Source organism: Malania oleifera, chromosome 10 (genome assembly GCF_029873635.1).
Source record: "Malania oleifera isolate guangnan ecotype guangnan chromosome 10, ASM2987363v1, whole genome shotgun sequence".
Taxonomy (NCBI): Eukaryota; Viridiplantae; Streptophyta; class Magnoliopsida; order Santalales; family Ximeniaceae; genus Malania; species Malania oleifera.
This window is the reverse complement of record NC_080426.1, coordinates 38,713,890-38,733,053: the sequence shown is the minus strand read 5'-3', so window position 1 is coordinate 38,733,053 and position 19,164 is coordinate 38,713,890. Positions and strand designations below refer to the sequence as shown.

The 19,164-nt window shown below is 39.3% G+C and overlaps 1 protein-coding gene across 2 annotated transcripts; it reads left to right on the top strand.

The window, feature by feature from the left end:
- Nucleotides 1-1,295: 1,295 nt before the first annotated feature.
- Nucleotides 1,296-13,462, top strand: LOC131165741 (protein transport protein SEC16B homolog). 2 transcript variants are annotated; one of them, XM_058123766.1, is made up of 14 exons: nt 1,296-1,532; nt 1,722-3,696; nt 3,818-4,102; nt 4,541-4,666; nt 4,787-4,909; nt 5,129-5,296; nt 8,871-8,996; nt 9,096-9,230; nt 9,412-9,539; nt 9,619-9,727; nt 9,800-10,201; nt 11,368-11,511; nt 11,623-11,921; nt 12,450-13,462. In XM_058123766.1, the coding sequence occupies exons 2-14, from the start codon at nt 1,876-1,878 to the stop codon at nt 12,994-12,996; spliced, it is 4,413 nt and encodes a 1,470-aa protein (XP_057979749.1). In that variant the 5' UTR covers nt 1,296-1,532; nt 1,722-1,875; the 3' UTR covers nt 12,997-13,462. The 2 variants fall into 2 exon arrangements, with proteins under 2 accessions (XP_057979749.1, XP_057979748.1); XM_058123765.1 differs by having other exon boundaries at nt 8,868-8,996.
- Nucleotides 13,463-19,164: the final 5,702 nt, after the last annotated feature.

Here is a 19,164-nt window from a genome sequence, read left to right as displayed (position 1 = left end):
TAACCCCGTAAGCAAATCCTGAACTCCAAGGTCCCTAAACAGCGAACCGAGTTCCAAAACCTACAAATCACAGTATAAAATATATTCACAAGACAATTACCTACAAATCTACCAGATCAGAATTGAAAACCGAGTCTTACCTCGATTTTATGCCGAAACCCAAAAATCTCCGAAACGAGATTCCGATCCATAGAAGTTGTAGAGAATCCTTCCATGATCCTCATGGTAGCTTTCGTTTTCCGATTCCGTCAACGATCAGCGAAGAATTCTAGAGAGGAGTAGGGAGAGGTTTAGAGAGAGAGAGAGAGAGAGAGAGAGAGAGAGAGAGAGAGAGAGATTTGAGATTTCTTAATGAGGAAGCAAAGGAAATTTCCTTTTATAACCCTTTGACCCGGCAATTTCTAATTTTGCCCCTCTCTTAATATTTAAACCCATTTTTCATATTTTAGATTCTTACAGTGGCGCACATTCATTGAATCTTAAGGACTCTCTCCACACACATGCACATACTTTAATAAAACAAAAAGTATCTTGTTAATGCAACATGATAGTCATTGAGGATAACGAACATTCTCGTTGATTCCCTTTCTAGCAATTTATGGTTCAAATCTAAAAGAATATCTAAGTACCTAACTACCTCTAAATTGTTCAAATTTCCAACTCTTTTTTCATCTACTAGTTATGTTTCAACTTTCTCCTCCTTCCTTTATCACGGTTGACTATTGATGGTGGCTAACCAACACCTAGTATCATTTGCCAATGCTATTGCCCGTAATCACCCACCACTAGCGCCCCCCCCCCCCTGGTGCCACCGTCACCACCATCACCACCATCATTGCCAAATATTGAAAGTCGACGACCTAAAAACTTACGGAAGAAAAAAATTGAATTATTCAAACACATTATCTCTTTTTATTTTCAAAAAATTAAACTCGATTTTAATTATTCACACATAATTTTAAAAATATAAATATACATAACATAACTTACTATTCTAATTATAAGTATTTCAAAAAACTAATCTCGAGACTCATACAGCTTTTTAAACCTCTAAATAAAATTATTTGTTATCAAATTTCACTTGAAATCAATATCTTTTGTCCTAATTTTTTTAAACTTAAAATAAAATACTATTCTATTTGGGCAGCATTTCACAATAGCCAAAAACAGACTTTTAAAATAATGTATTTTGGTAAAGGTCAAGGTCAAACAAACAAAAATAAAAAATAAAAAAAGAGGGACAACTACTATTGAACCTAAAATAAATTAGAAAACAAAGTGAAGTGAAGAAGCGAACAGGTCCTCTGAGTCGTCCACGTGCTCCAAAGAGTCTATCCGCTAGACGGCAGAAGAGCTCAGTCCATATCTGACTCCTGAGTCCAGATTACCAAATTGACCATGAGTTCCTCGTGATTGTGGTGTCTCGCGGTGACGACTGCGTCTCCTGCCGCCGTGATCGATGCTTTGTCTCTCTCTGGTCTTCCTCTTCTGTCTCCCCTGCCTGTCGTCGGTTCGCAGATTCCCTTTGGTCGGTAAGATGACTCACATTTTCGTTACTTTGTTTGATGCTTTTAATTTTCAGGGACAGTTTTTGTTATTGTTTTAATAATCTTTAATGAACTCGATCTGATGAACCCAAGATAAATCCCTAGATCCTGCACGTCTAGGTCCTGTAAAACCCTAATTTTGTTTTTTGAGAACTGGGAATTATTTTGTTGCAGCGACTAAATTGCAAATACTGTTGGAAGGAATTGTGGGTTTTTGTGATTTTGGGTTTGACTTGTGGTCTTTTTGGAGCGAATTTCATCGTTTGGGGGTAGGTTGGATCGAGCCCTGTTGTTGGGGGTATTGATCGTTGGGTTAGAGTGCTGCTAGATGGCTTCTGCTTCATTCCTGTCCGAGGATCAGACGGACGAAGACTTTTTTGATAAATTGGTAGATGATGAGTTTGATGGCAGTGGATCTGGCCCCAGTTTTGTAAACGGTGACAACACAGGGGAGGTGGTGGATGCGTTTTCAAACCTAAGTGTCAGTGAAGTAGGTCCTGCTGTAGAAGATTCTGGTGGCAGCAGCGATACTGATTTCGAGGTTGATGGTGAAAAGAGTTTAAGAGATGGGGTTGTGCCAGCACATTCAGCTGCTCACGAGGATGTTGGAGTTGCAAAAGAAAACATTTCGTTGATGCCCAATAGTATTACTGAGTCTAGTGTTGCTGCACCGGAGACCCAATACGTGTTGGATAGTGCAAGTAGTAAGAATGCTGTATCAAGGGATGCAAGTGTGAAGGAAATCCAGTGGAGCTCATTTGACTCGGAATCACATCTGCACAATGGATTTGGGTCATGTTCAGATTTTTTTAATGAATTGGGTAATAGTTCTGGAGAACCATTTGCAAAGGCAGCAGAAACTGCTGCAGCTGAATCCAGTAATATGGCTGGTGTTTTGGATAATTCAACTGGCCATTTGGGTTCTTCCAGTTCAGTCCCTGCTGCACATGAATCCTGTAATATGGCTGGTGCTTTGGATAATTCAGCTGGTGATTTAGGTTCAGATAGTTCACTACTGCATCAAGAGGGCCAAAACAGTGTTGTGGGTACTGAACATACTGTAGATGGGCAGGATTTGAGTAGCAGTCAATATTGGGAAAGCCTCTATCCTGGGTGGAGGTTTGACCCTAATATCGGAGAATGGCATCAGGTGGATGGTTCAGGTACAATCTCAAATGTGAATTCAAATGTGAGTTATCAGGATAATTTTGATGCTAACGCTCCCTCAGCTGGTGATGGGGTTGATTTTGACCAGAGATCAGATGCCTATCATTTCCTGCAGACAGCACAGGTTGGTGTGGGAAGTGTAGCCAATGACTGCACAGCTAGTAATGTCTCTAACATTAATCAAGTTTCGCAAGGGAATGCAGAATACCCAGCACACATGGTGTTTGATCCACAGTACCCTGGTTGGTACTATGACACAATTGCTCAAGAATGGCGGTTGTTGGAGTCTTACACTTCAGATGTAAATCTCCCTGCAAATGTTGATCAAATCCAGCAAATTCAAATTAGGAATGATTCAACGGGTGATTTTTCCCCCCAAAATCATAATTCTTGTGGTAATCATGAGCAACTTGAAGACTATGGGTCACAAGGCCTGAACAGTAAAGACCGAGTCATGAATGGGGCTGGTTCTGTTAGTAATTATGATCAACAACGAATGAATGTGTGGCAGCCTGAGTCAGTTTCTAAGAGTGAGGGTGTAGCTTCTACTCAAAGCTGCCAGTTAGGGAACTTTTATGATTCAACTGGTCATGTGAACAATTCTGCTGATCAGCTAATGGGTTTCAACTCCTCTGGAGTTTCCGCTCAGGAACATATAAATCAAAGTTTTAGTGGCACAAATGGTGTTTCTGGGTTTCCAAGCTTTATTCCCATTGAAAATTTCTCCCAGCATAATAATCAACTGAAAATGGGACTAGGCCAGCAGATACATTCCTCATCCACTTATTTTGATACTCAGAATTCATCAAATTTTTCACAGCAGCCTCTTCAGAGTGGCATTCATTTCTCATCTGCTGTTGATGTGGGAAGATCATCTGCAGGGCGTCCTCCACATGCACTGGTAGCGTTTGGATTTGGTGGAAAACTCATTGTCATGAAAAACAGCAGTTCTTTTCAAGCAAACTCAGCATATGAAAACCAGGTTAGGCCCTGGTTTGTTTTGGATTCAATTTCCTCAAGTTGTCTATTTTTCAAGATGTACATACAGTATGTTTGTGGTGTTGCTGTTAAATTCCTTTAGTTAATCTTTGTTTCATGTGAAGGAATCGGTGGTTAATGTTCTCAACTTGATGGAAATTGCTATGGACAAGACTGTTGCTTCAAACATCGGAGTGGGTGCATGTGATTATTTGAATTTGCTATGCCAGCAAACTTTCCCTGGTCCATTGGTTGGTGGGACCAGTGGAGGTAGAGAATTGAATAAATGGATGGATGACAAGATTGCAAACTGTGAATCTTCGGACAGGTTGCTGTTTTGTTTACTGAAAATAGCATGTCAACATTATGGAAAACTTCGATCTCCCTTTGGCACTGATCAAGCACTGAAGGTAAAGGACACTTGTATATGTTAATAATTTTTTTTGCAAGTATCTTGTTGTCAATAATATGATAATCATGTTGACAACAAAATTGCTGATTATTTTTTATGCTTTTTCTTGAAATGTCTATAATTCTCGCAATATCTGTAATAAAAACCTATTCTATTGCAATGCTGCTGCATTCTCTTCATGCTCTTATAATCTTTTATTTACTGTTTTATGTGACTATGTAGGCATGATAATCTTTCCGAATAGCTGTTCTATTGCAATTGCTGCATTTCCTTCAAGCTTTTGTAATGTTTTGTTTACTGTTTTATGTGGTTATGTAGCTCTTGTAATCTTTCCTATGACCTCTTCAAGAGTCCCCTATTCTTCTTCTTTGTGATTTTTTCAACGTTATGTACTTGATTAGTGTTGGACTTCTTTTGGGTTTCTTATTTTTATCAGGAAAGCAATTGTCCAGAATCCGCTCTAGCTAAGCTTTTTGCATCTGCGAAAAGAAATGTGCAATTGGGTGAGTATGGCACTATTACTCGCTGCTTGCGGAACTTGCCTTCTGAAGGACAGATTCAGGTGTCCATATCTCTACTTTATGGAATCTTCCATTTTTTTTTTTTTCCTTGGCAATATATTTTATTTTCTGGGACTTTGAAAATGCCTTTTGCTGTAAATTCCAAATTTTTTTTGCTTTAGGCTACTGCTCTTGAGGTACAGAAGTTTCTTGTTTCTGGCAAAATGGTAGAAGCTTTGCATTGTGCACAGGAAGGTCAGTTATGGGGACCAGCACTTGTTCTTGCCAGTCGACTTGGTGATCAGGTTCGTACCAGTTACCTCCACATCTTTCCTTTTCTTCCCAGTAGTTTTGGGAATCAGGGTGCATAATGCAGTTATCCTTGCTAGAGCTCCGTAAGGGGCTACCTGGAATGAGATGGTTCATAGTTTGTCTGAAGGTTATCAATCAGGATTTAAGAAAATTATCATGCTTAAATTCTAGTTGAAGCTCATGTTCTGTTGTTTGTTTTTGGATGCATGCAGTTTTATAGCGACACCTTGAAGCAAATGGCACTACATCAGTTAGTAGCAGGATCACCATTGCGGACATTGTGCCTGCTAATTGCAGGGCAGCCTGCACAAGTGTTTTCTGATACTACAACTAGTTACACTGTACCTGGTGCTGCAAATGTATTTCAGCGGCCTATTCAGGTGATGTATTGTCATGAAATACTATCTGCTGGAAAAGCTGAAAAGATTATTGCCTATATTTGTCATTACTGTTAACTTCCATTTGCCTGTGCTATATTGCGATTGTGATCTCGCTGTCTGATACATACATATCTTACCTCATTAGCAACTGTGCCAACCAGTCACCCATATAGTTGTTCTATTTCGAAACCCTAAGCACTAAACCCTCGACCCTGACCTGAACCCTAAATTTTTTCTGTAATCTGTTTTTAAATGCTCTAGCTATTTAAATGGAAAAAAAACATGTGTTCTCAGAGGATTCAAGTAATTTGCAGGTAAGTAGTACTTGATTGCTGGTTGCATGAAGTTTCACCAAGATCTAAGAAGTGAGGACATGAATGTGCTCTACATACCCCAGTGCCCCAGTGTAGTGTGGAGCTGGTGTCGGAGTCAAGTTGAAAAGCTAAGGACCCCTAGTTTTGCTAAAGATTTGTATGGAATATATCTAATACCGTCAATGTTGACATCTGTACTCTGTAGAGCACATATTGAGTTGGGTATCATGTATTGGGGGTTTGGTTCCACTTCAATTCTGCTCAAACCCGTCAAATTCATTAAATAGATGGTCAACCAGCAGCCATGCTTCAAAACTTGTTAATTTAAATAAAATATTCATAAAATTTTAAAATTGGAAAGATACTTTTATAAACTCGCAAAGGAGGGTTATTAGTAGCCTCCTGTGATCCATAGGAATACAATGACTTCTGTTTGTGTGTTTTTTCATGAGATGGAGCAGTTAGGCAATAAAAGGATAGGTTATATTGCTGTAAGCTCTAACTGACGCGCGTCTCATTTTCCCTTGCCAGCTTCCATTTCTGAAGTTTGGTCCTAAAACATGTATTATATGCAGTTATGTGGTTTACATCCAGATTTTGTTTGCTGTAACATTATGTGGCTGCAGGAAGATGTGGAGGTATTGGTTGTAAATTGCAGTTGAGCAATATGAAAACTACAATGCAGTTATATTCTATATGTTAATCCTGTAATGGGCATGGGCAATGCATGATGCACCCATATGACCGGACAATGTCACTACACTGGTTTGCAACAGCTTTTTCGGAATCAAACCTATGACTTTATTTTGATGGGCTTGGCATGGATATCATTAGGTTTCAATGTCAATGGCAAATTGATATTTCCATAATTACCTATGACAATATCAATATTGGGTTTTCTTTATTATTTATTCTGTGGTTTGTGATGAAACATTGTATTTAATCATGCTAACTTATATGTTCTTGCTGTGAATGACCTGGAGAGGTTTAGTAAAGGAAGAGAAGAAGACCAAATATAGAAAAAAATTTATACTTGCTACCTGAAAATAAAGACAATATGTCCATTACGAAGACCATCCCATCTTGGATGATCAAGCACTGTTCATTAAGTGGCCCCGCTGGAATTCTTGTGGCAGGTTGTGCTCTACTGGAGGTCATTTTAACCTGCTTTCATGGGTGTTTCTAAAATCCATGGTGGTGTCACTTTTAAGTTGGAGGATTTCTATGGCTATTAAATGAAAGTGGAGAAAACAGGTATCTGTGGTGTGTTTGGAAAAGAAAAAATCAGAGCGCGTTGCTTTCCAAAACGCAAACATTTTCTCCCTTCCAAACTTTGTTGTTTTATGCCTTCAGCAGTAGTGAAATTTTTTTTTATATATTTTAAAATGGTCTGTCCTTTTTCTTTTTTGGATTTTCTGGATAACATATGTGCTGGTTAGTTTGATAATTTATTTCTATAAGTTTGATAATTTACTTCTATACACATTACACTTATTCTTTTTGACACCTTTTTTTAATGAAATTTATGTTTACATATCCAAAGAAAGGCCATGCAAATGTGATTTAAGAGCATCCAATACGCTGTTAGACACTGCTTGGGTTTAAGATATTAATGTAGTTTTCAAATGGTCTAAAATAGTGTCATTTTAATTATAATTTGTTTTATTTGTGTCATAATGGTCTTTTAATTGAGGTTTGAGGTCCATTTGTTGTTGGGTTATGCTGAACAAACCAAAATAGGGAAGAACTATATTTTTCTATGAGGACAAATTACATGATGTAACATCAACTTTTAATTAGGTAAACAGGGCCATAAAAGCAAATCTCCTTTGCTAGATCAGAAGTTCACCTTATCATGTGTATCAACCAGATTTGGGTCCCACTCACTCAAAAATAGCCCCCATTGAAAGCAAAGTTTAAAGTTTTTTAGATCAATAGGATTCCAACTTTGACCGACATAACTGGAGCCAATTTGATTAGGCAGGCAATCCATGGTTTGAGTTTGGATCCAACAGTGGACTCTCTTGTGATCTCATGTGGTCCCTGCGAAAGTGACGCTTACATCATGTAATTTGAACCCTCTTCTATTTCAAGTATAGATTCCAGTTGAAACCTATTCATGATGGCCATGAGAGATTATGTAGAATTTTTCTCCTATTAGTTCCCAAACTATGTATGGGAAATTTGAGAAAAAAAAATCTGTATTTACTGCTTTGGGTGGTCATCAAGCATGTGGTTTCTTACTTCTCAACCTGAATGTAGTGCTTATGGTGTGCATTTGTTCTTGGGGCTTGGCTAGGCTAAGCACCCTTAGCCTATGATCAATGGAACACATGCATGGGATTAAGCTGTTGAGAGGTAAGCCCATATACATGGCATAACCACTCCCAACTCCCCGGTGGGTGGGCCAGCAGTGGTTGAGTAAAAAAGTACTGGATTGCCTTTCATTTTTTTCTCTCCTTTTTTATTCTGGGTTATGTTGTTCTTTTCATCAAGGGTATTTGATCTTTTGAATGATTAGCCTATCCTTTATAGTTGAAAATCCAAACATGGGACAAGATAACTATCATGCTCAGTCTATGGATGCAAACGAGCCAAGCTCATAATGAACTTTAACATACTTGCTCAAGCTTGTTTATTATGAATGAACGAGCTCATGAACCCTTACCAAGCTGAGCTGCCAGGATGCTCACTAATGATTAGGTTCTTTTGAAACTTCTTGTTTTGAGAGAAGAAAGATTTTGTTAGGCAAAAAGGTGAAAAGTAGCTCTTACTAATAGTCCATTTAAAATTTTTTTGTTCCTTCTAGTTAGCCTATTGACCTTAAGCATTAGCCTTGTCACTAAATTAATGTTACGAATTTTAAACTCACTAGATCCTATCAAGCCTAATTTGGCCCGATTTTAATTCAAGCATATTAAACAAGCCTAAACCGAGCTTGTAATCAAGCCGCTTACGAGCTGATACGAGCCAAGCTGAATTGAACAAGTCTGAATGAGCTTTTTCTGAGCCAAGCTTCCAAGCTGCTCATGATCGCCTTGGTTTGTTTGCAGCCCTAAGTCAGTTCAGTCCCATAAACCTTAGCCACCAAGACAGTACATTAATAAGGTCTAACTGTTTGAGTTCTCAAGTTCAGATTTTTAATTCTTTGTGGAAAAAAATTATATACGAGGACTTAACATTCTTGTAAAATTTCCTTGGGTATACCTATTTGTTGAGCAAATTCTTTTTTTGATTTTATTTGTTTAATCCTGCAGCAGGTTGGAGCTAACTGTATGCTAGAAGAATGGGAAGAGAATCTAGCAGTAATTACCGCAAACAGAACAAGCGATGATGAGCTTGTTATTATTCATCTTGGAGATTGCCTGTGGAAAGAAAGTGGTGATGTATGGTGGATATAGTTTTTTGATAGATTAGAAACATTTAAATGTCCTCTGGCCTCTTTCTTTTTTGTTTTTGTTTTTTGAAAAAAAACTATTGTACAGGTCTCTGCTGCCCACATCTGTTACTTAGTTGCAGAAGCAAACTTTGAGTCATATTCAGACAGTGCAAGGCTGTGTCTTATTGGTGCAGATCATTGGAAATGTCCCCGAACATATGCTAGCCCTGAGGCTATTCAGGTGTTCTGCAGTTGTCTTTTGTGAGCTTTTCTAATTTATTTGTGAATATTTTACTTGACCTAGTTGTTTGTGAATATTTGGGTGACCTTATCGACTGCTATGGATTAGTCTGTGACTGTTCATTTTTTACATGTCTACATTGAATAATGTGACTGAACTAGCATTCTGAATGCCTGGACAGCGGACTGAATTATACGAATACTCAAAGGTTATTGGGAATTCGCAGTTTATCCTTCTACCCTTTCAGCCATACAAGCTTATATATGCACACATGTTGGCTGAAGTGGGAAAAGTTTCAGATTCTTTGAAGTGAGTATCATCGACTTCTCGTCAGTGATTGTTTTTACTGTTCTGCCTCTAGTTTCCTTAATACATTATATTTGCTTAGGTACTGTCAAGCGATTTTGAAGTCACCTAAGACCGGTCGAGCACAAGAAGTTGAGACATGGAAAACTCTAGCATCATCTCTTGAGGAGCGTATAAGGTTCCATCTTCAGGTATTTCTTAAACATTTGGTTGGTCAACATCTAGCTATTTATCTTGATTTCTTATGAAGGCACCATTTTCAGGGCGGTTATTCTGCTAATTTGGCTCCAACCAAGCTGGTGGGTAAATTGCTCACGCTTTTTGATGCTACTGCTCATCGTGTGGTTGGAGGCCTACCACCAACTGTACCTTCAACATCACATGGCAATGAACATATTCACCAACCAGCAACATCACACAGCAACATGCAGCATAATGAACATATTCACCAAATAGAAACATCACATAGCAACATACAGCATATTGAACATATGTACCAACCAGGAAGCACAATAGTGTATAACAGTCACTCAACAATGGCCATGTCTTCATTAATTCCTTCAGTATCGATGGAACCCATAAGTGAGTGGACAGGCGAAACAAATCAGCTGACGGTGCCTAATAGAAGCGTTTCAGAACCTGACTTTGGTAAAAGCCCTGCAAAGGTAGAATATTCGCTGTTTAACAGAGATACTCACTTTTATTAATTTCTGTTTTGATGCGTGATTGATTATCAGGAAAATGTGATCATTATTCTACCTGCTTCTGCTACACTATTTTGTTTTGAAGCAGCAAGAACAGTTTTGGATAATGGGCTGCCAATGCATAGGGCAAGTTCAGTGGTTCAAGAGGCGGGTTTTATTTTGCTAGTCTATCTGGTCTGATTTAGGTCTGATGGCTAGGGAAAAATATTATTGATTTTAAGTAAAATTTTACAAAGAAGAAACTGGTTGTTGTATTCCATTTACATGACTTCTATGATTATTATAGAAAAAACCCCAACCAAAAGTTTCATGGTATTTGTCATTCAGGATGCAGATTGTTTTTTTTGTTCTTTTTCTTTTAATTTTTTTTGGGGTCCATTCAATAATCATCTAGCACAGATTCAATAACTATCCATTCATGTTGTAGTTTCAAACCTAAAATTGTGAAATGATGACAAACAACATTTTGGTGGTAGTTCTTCCAAGCTGTCCAGGAGCATAATCTTTATACTGGAGAAAGCCTCTTTGGCTTTTCTGACATGCACACACCTGTACTCATTTTTTTAATAATCAATTAGGACTTGTGAAATATGGAAAATTCTATTCATCACTAGAAAATTGACAAGAAATTTTCCAAGTGATGTGGAATCCTTTGATTTGTTGAAATTGATTGAGTGAAAATGTCAATTAATCCATCACTACTGAAAATTTTTGTGATGAATAGCAGAACTTGCATGAAATTCCAATGCTATAAATATAATTGTACACTTAGGTTTACCAGTGCTTTCTTAAGTCTCAGATGGGCTAATGCGGAAAGCATATGCCTCTCTGGGTCCTGCATTATAAGATACCTGACCTGTAGATGGTTTAAGCCTCTAAAGCCAAGTCTTTTGGTTATTTTTATGGGTCTTGCCTCTATGCCTCAACTGCAATGTGGTCTATATGTTCAAATCTTAGATGCCGTATAAGTGTAGTACTATGCGTGTGCAATGAACTGCTCTCTCCCCCACCACCACCACACAAAAAAAGGGGGTGAGGGGAGAGAGTCATGACCTTATATCAAATTCTTATGGTTGCTTGCTGAACCCCAAAACAAAATAGTCAGGTTGTTTTGTTCTGTTTATCAGATTGATGCATCCAAGGAAGCAAACACACCTGATACCCGTGATAAAGGGGCAGTGTCGACTGGTCTATCGCGTTTTGGTCATTTTGGCTCACAACTGTTCCAAAAGACTGTGGGGTTGGTTGTAAGATCCCGACCAGATCGGCAGGTAGTCTTTAGAATTTGTTAACAGATGCTCTGATTGGTCTCGACATGGATCACCTCTGTGCATTTAATACTGAACGACCTTATTTATTTATTTTTTCCTATGTTGCTGAAGGCTAAATTGGGTGAGAAGAATAAATTCTATTATGATGAAAAGCTTAAGCGGTGGGTTGAGGAAGGTGCTGAACCTCCTGTAGAGGAATCAGCCTTAGCACCACCGCCAACTGCTGCTGCTTTGCAGAATGGAATGCCAAATCATTATATCAAAGATGCGCCCGAAAATGAGAGCTTACAACCCAGTGGTGGGCCACAATTGAAAAGCTCAATCTCTTCTGACAGGATCTCAGGGATCCCTCCCGTTGCTCCTGGCTCAAACCAATTTTCTGCTCGTGGAAGGATAGGCGTTCGCTCAAGGTATAAGCACTAAATACATTGCCTTTTATCTATTTGTGCGTGCATGGGCACATGTTTGTGTTACATAGCCACCAAAGTGCTTTTGATTCCTTTTTTGCACCTTATAACATGGTGAAAGCCTCCAGCGATGCATTTCAGATGTGATGGTATAGAGCCACAATAAAATGCTTGTGGCTTTTGATTTCCTTTTTAAATTTTAACCCATTTTTGTAATTGTTAAAACTTGATATACATTGTTGGCCCACAACCTAACAGCTTAAGCTTTTAGGTAGAGCGGTAATCTAACATGGTATCAGAGATTGGGTACTAGGAGGTCTTGGGTTCTAGTCTTGTTGCCTGTGTTTATTGTGTAATATTTAAAAAATATCATATTCCCTATAATGGATGATATTATCGTGTCTTTATCTCTCCACGTGCTGTCGGGTTGCATGTGCAAGGTAGTGTTAAAGCTTGATATACATTGTTGGCTGACGATAGTTTCAGCTTTTAGGTAAAGTGGTAATCTAATAATAATTTAAATTTCTTCAGGTATGTCGACACGTTCAACAAGGGTGGCGGAACCCCTACAACCTTGTTCCCGTCACCATCCATTCCAGCTGCAAAATCTGGGGGTGGTATCAATGCGAAGTTTTTCATCCCCACTCCAGCAGCCTCTGGCGAAGAAGCAGTACAAGCAACTGGAGAAAACACTCAGAAAGCTGTTTTGACCAGTGAGAATTCCCCTACATCTGCCGGATTTGACTCACTTTCATCAACTTCAACATTTACAGTTTCCTCGGCGGCAACATTTACTCCATTGACAATGCAGCGATTTCCTAGCATGGATAACATTGCACACAAGAGAACAGGAGTGATGGGAAACAGTAGTAGCTCCCATCCCCCCAATTCCCGACGAGCAGCATCATGGAGTGGAGGTCTTAGCAATGCATCCAATCCCTCAAATATGGCTAAAATACAACCTTTGGGAGAGCCATTAGGTGTGGGGCGGCTGTCATTTGTGCCAAGCGATCCTTCAACACAGTTCCCAATGAACAGTAGCAATTTTGGTGATGAGCTGCATGAAGTTGAGTTATGAGGCATCAGGAGTAAGTTGTATATCTCCAATTTTACTTCTCCTGATGATCATTGTCTCAATTGGTTATTTTTATAAACTCTACAAAAAGAACTGATATTGACCGATGATGCTGGCTGCCGGTTGGATAAAGATTTTGGCAAAATACCTTGACAGGCTTCAGAGATTTATACACCCTGTGACCAGAATTTGGTCTGGATGCCCATGGTGCAGCCAGATCTCCTTTGCGATGAGGGAGCAGGTTTTGGAATTGTACATATTAATTTGTTGATTTATTAGATACAGGTCGCCTTGAAGAAGAGAGAAGCAGACGTAAGTAGAGCATCCCTTCCATGAGTACTCAAGGTGAAAGTTGCGATTTGAAAGTGAAAGAATAATGTGTTCATCTTTGATTAGTTACAGATAAATCAAGATAGTTGTTTAAATACAGAGGAATTTTGGAATGAGAGGCTGAAGATCTGCTTCAAAACTGCCCTTTTTTTTTTTTGTTAAATCCTAGCCAAGGAAAATCAAAGTATACAATCCAAAGTAGAACCACTGTCTACTCACATCCACATGGTTGCAGGGCATGTGCCATGGTAGGAATGTCAATGAGATTAATTTTAGAGCCACTGTTTATCCAAAATCTCGTTTTAAAATGCTAGATGAGTAGGGTTCCTCTTCCATGTTTTTAGCTTTTGTTTTCACTGTTCTTTTGTTTGTTTGTTTGCTTGCTTTTATTTTAGACATGATGGCCTACCATAGGGGCAGCCAAGATGCCCCATTTTTGGCTGTTTGTTTTATACCAAATGCCCTTGAAATTGGACTATTCTCTTTCCTATAATGGCTAGTTTCCTAGTTTGGATCAAGGATTTTGCTTGGAAAAAGGAAAGGAAAAAAAAATAAGGAAATTGTTTTTTTATTATATTTTCTCTTTATATCAAATATTATTTATAAAGTAAAAAATTGTTTTAATATGATTAAAAATTAAAAAAAATAAAATGTTAAAAATGTGAGATTAAAATTTTGTTCATTGGCTTGGTATGTTTTTTATAATTTTTTTTTTTTGTTCTTTTTTTTTTTTTTCTAATATTTTTAAAGTTCTAAATACGTCATAAGCATTAGGTGAACAAGATGTTATTGAAAAACTTGACTGGATTAGCCTCCCACCACGCCCGCTGCAGCTGCCATCAGATCTGGAGCCCCCCATCACCTCCCACCACAGCATAGGGTAGGGGTGAGCAAAATTCAATGAAAATGAAATTATTCAAAATAATTGATCCAATGCGGTTTGTTCAGTTTGATTTGGTTTAGTTTGATTTTAGGGGAAATTCAATTTTTAGTTTTTGGTTCTGTTTGGGATAAATTTAATTCTAGTTAACTGAATTAATCTACTAATAATAATAATAATAATTATTATTATTATTATTATAAATTATTATTAACTCTAACCGGCCATGGGATTTTAGGGCTCCAACTCTAGCCCCCACTCCACTCTCCAGCCTCGACCCTGAGGGCTGTTCGATTTGATGATTTAAACCAATCACACCTCACACATTGTAATCGACTCCAACACCCCACTCTCCACTCTAGCCATCACTTACCCCACTCTCCACTCTAGCCATCACTCCATGCACGTCTCCACCCTCCAGCCTCGACCTTGAGTGTCGCTAGATCTGCTGATCTAGACCAGTCGCACATCACATGTTGTAGCCTGCAATCCCTCACTAGACCTAGACCAGTCACACACTGCACTTTGGCGACTCCTTCGCAGCCTCACCCTTGCTGTGGCCTCGCCCTCCCCATCGCCTCTCCCTCGCCATGGTCAGTTAAATTCCATTTGATCAGGAAATGGTTGGTTAATAAGACTAATTTGGTTAGTTCGGTTGTGGAAAATTCTTAATCGAAAATTTTGGTTAATTCGGTTAATCGACCGAATTCCGGAAACTATCCCTTAGTGTCACGGGCCAACTATTTTCACACCTTTGTGAAAAGGGTCATACGGTGCAAGCTAAAGCACTCTTGCTTAACTAGTCAACCTATCGTTTACCAATATTCATCCACGAAACACTTTCATTAACATTCAATCAAATGACAGCGGAAACAGTAAGCAATCATGAAAGCAGTGGCAAACAAGCAGTAAACATTGAATCTACACAATTCATTAACAACACTTCAGTCAATAATGTGTGTTTAGGGAGGGTGACAAGTAGGCTAAACACGTTGACAATAGCTAGTGAGTTTTACAATGACTGATGAATACTCACCCTCCCCTAAAGAGGTTTTTATGTAATTATCATCCTGACACTAGGAAACATCAAAGTGATCAAGAAGTTATACCGTCTTTATTTGACATACAAAGACACTACTAGTTGAAAATAACTCTACACTAGTATTTACATAATGAAAACTCATCCCAAGTACATGAGACAAGCAATCACAAGCAAGCATAATGCCCTGAACAAGCTTAGCTCGTGACACTCCCCCACTTATGCAGTTGACATCCTCATAGACTTTGGTGGTAGGTACACTTCAAGTTTGTCCACGAACGGTTGAATATCTTCCGTAGAAATCCAACTCATTTGTTTATTACCATGGCCTTTCCACTTCACTAGAAACTCTTGTCACTTCTTCCTTGAGGATATGAACTTTCTATCTGTAAAGATCTCTTCAACTTCATGTCTGCCAGGTGGCACTATCTTTAACTCTGCTCTATTTGACTAACTTCTACTCAAATCATCGGTGTCGGCATTGAACGACTTTAGGCAGTTGACATGAAAAACATGATGCACTTTCATCTTGTTGAAGTGTTGCGGTCTTCTCCCCTAATCTGCTCACTTCTTCATATGCTTATAAGCTTTCTCTAAATAGGCTCGGGCAAACTCTGCATTCTGTCTCCATTCTCTGGAGAAGATGTACGCCCTGGAAATCTTTCCTCTGTACAGCTCATCATTGTGTGAGGAAACAGTGGTTGCTGGCCTGTAACAAGCTCAAAAGGGCTTTTGTTGGTTGTTGAGCTCCTTTGAGCATTGCCACAAAACGGAGCCACATCAAGTAGTTGCACCCCAGTCTGGTTGCCGTTGACGAAATGGCACAATTACTCTTCCAGTAGCTCTCTGAATCTCTCCATCTATCTATCTGTCTATCGGTAAGAACTCGAAGAGATGTCAAGATGTGACTTGAAGATCTTGAAAAATTTATCAAGAAGTTGTCAGTGAACATTAAGCCTCAGTCACAAACATAACTTGGGGAACACCCCAATGTTTCACAACAGTCACAAGGAACAATTGTGGCGTCTCCTTTGTTGAACAGTGCTTTGGTGCAGCCATGAACGTACCAGGCTTCCTCTACTCTCCCTTGTCTTGTTGGCAAGTGAGACAAGTTCAGGTATAATGAATCACATCATCACGCATGTGTGGCCAATAATACCTCTGCTTCAATAATTCTGTCATTAGATTCATTCTCCACGAATATCCCTCGATGAACTTCCTGTAATAACTAGTAAGGCCAAGAAAGGAATTCAACTTCTTCACTATCGTAGCGATCTTCCATTCTTGAATCATCATTACCTTCTCCATACCCTTTCGGATACGACCTTGTTCAACCATATGACCAAGGAATTTGTTGCTCTATTGAGCGAAATAGTACTTCTCTTTCTTCACGTACAGAGTCTTTCCCCTCAGCTTGCCGAACACCTTCCGTAGATGCTCTTCATGTTTCCTCTTAAACAACACCGATGCTTCTAATGATGCTTTGGAAGGGCAAACACATCCCGCTTTCAACTCATCAAGTTGTTTCCCTAACTCTATTGATTCTAGAGGCACCATCCGACATAGCCCTTTTACAGGTGGTTCCACTCCTGGCAACAACTTGATCCCATGCTCCACAGTCTGTCATGAAGGCAAATTGTGAGGCAGCTTATCCAGTAACACCTCCTTGTACTTATCAAACACCGCTTGGATGGTCGTCGGCACCAGCTCTTGGCCTACTTGTTCATCTACCATCACCGTGGCTAGATGTGTCTGCTCACCCTTTCTCAATCCCTCATTGAGTTGTATGGCTGAAAGGGACTTCCCGTCATCTTCTTTCGTTGCAACGACTTGCACCATGCACAAGTAATCTCCCATCGGACATAATGAACTAGCCAAAGGTATCAGCACTACCTTCATCCCCCTTAGTAACTCCATTCCTAGAATGACTAGAAAGTCATCCAATGGCACCGCTATGAAATTCGCATGACCTTCCCAATGTCCAAGATTTATAGTAACTTGCTTGGCTATTCCCGGAGTAGGTTGGGCTACAGAATTAACTGCTTTCATGCGTCTTGTATCCTTCTCTAAGAATAAGTTGAGTCTCCATGCTTCTAGTTGCGAAACAAAATTATGAGTAGCCCTTGTATACCATAGCGCATGTACTCTTCCCATTGATCTTCAAGTCCACAAACATTAACCTTTTTGCTCATGTAACTTTCAGTGTTTTCGCTTGTTTTTCCAATGTGTTCACCTGCCGCATTGCACCTACCCTCGAGGCATCATCCTCTTCCTCCTCGCTTTGCACCACTTGTCCCGAAGTGGAAGCTTGTAAGACATTGAGTAATCCTTTGTGTTGACACTCACTCACTCTATGAGGTCCTCCACACAAGTACCACGAAATTTTACTCTTCCCCTTTACATTGGGTATGTTGAACCCCCAAGACGACGAAGCTTCCTTTGAAGTTGATGTTTTATAGTTGGCTCCCCCACTCCTGGGTTTCGCTTTCTTAAAATACTTTCCACTGTTTCCCTCTCCGCCAAACCCTTTGAACGAAGTAGTATTATTACCATAGTAGTCAGTAAAGCATTCTGCAACAGCTTGTGTAGTAGACAAGTCTTGAACTCTTTACTTATGAAGTTCAATTCTTGCCCACGGTTTTATCCCTTCTAGAAAATAGAACAACTTATCCTTCTTCGACATATCTCGAATATCCAACATCAAAGTAGAAAATTGTTTCACATATTCCTTGATTGACCTAGTATGCTTGAGGTCTCTTAGCTTTTTCCTAGCATTATACTCAACATTTTCAGGAAAGAATTAGGCCTTGAGCTCTCTCTTCAAGTTTGCCCAACTATCCACTACACAGCGTCCAGTTTCAATTTCATTGTACTTGGCATGCCACCATAGTTTGGCATCACCAACTAAGTACATGGTTACAATATCCACTTTCACCTGTTCTGAGACCATCCTTACAGTGTGAAAATACTGCTCCACATCAAACAAGAAGTTCTTTAACTCCTTGGCATCACGGGCACCCCCATACGTCCTGGGTTCTAGTACCTTGGTCTTGATAACTCCTGGAATGTTGGAGTTCCCCATTGCAAGAACCATCAGATTCATCTTTACATATTGATCAGTTATCCGAGATTGTAAAGTTTCCACTATATGACAAAAGTCCTCTGACATCTTACCTAACAAACTTGCTTGATGCTTTTGTGATCCCATCACTTTATCAACAAGTTCCCTCATCTGGGCTACCTCCGTGGCCATAATGTTGGTTGTTGCCTCAGCCTGTGCTTCCAGCATGTTGATCCTTTCAGCATTGTTTGGTGTCATGGTCACTCACCAAAGCTTTCTAAATCCCACAACGAAGGCAATCAAATTCACATAGCAAATAACCTTTGCTCTGATACCAAGTGTCACAGGCCAACTATTTTCACACCTTTGTGAAAAGGGTCGTGCAACGCTAGGTAAAGCACTCTTGATTAACTAGCCAACCTATCATTTACCAATATTCATCCACGAAACACTTTCTTTAGCATTCAATCAAATGACAGCGGAAACAATAAGCAATCATGAAAGTAAAGGCAAATAGGCAATAAACATTGAGTCTACGCAATTCATTAACAACACCTCTGTTGACAATGTGTGTTTAGCGAGGGAGACAAGTAGGCTAAACACATTGACAATAACTAGTGAGTTTTACAATGACTGATGAACACTCACCCTCCCCTAAAGAAGTTTTTATGTAATTATTATCCTGACACTAGGAAACATCAAAGTGACCGAGGAGTCATAATGCCTTATTTGGCATACAAAGGCACTACTGGCAAAAAATAACCCAACATTAGTATTTACATTATGAAAACTCATCCCAAGTATACGAGACAAACAGTCACAGGCAAGCATAATGCCCTGAACAAGCTTAGCTCATGACAC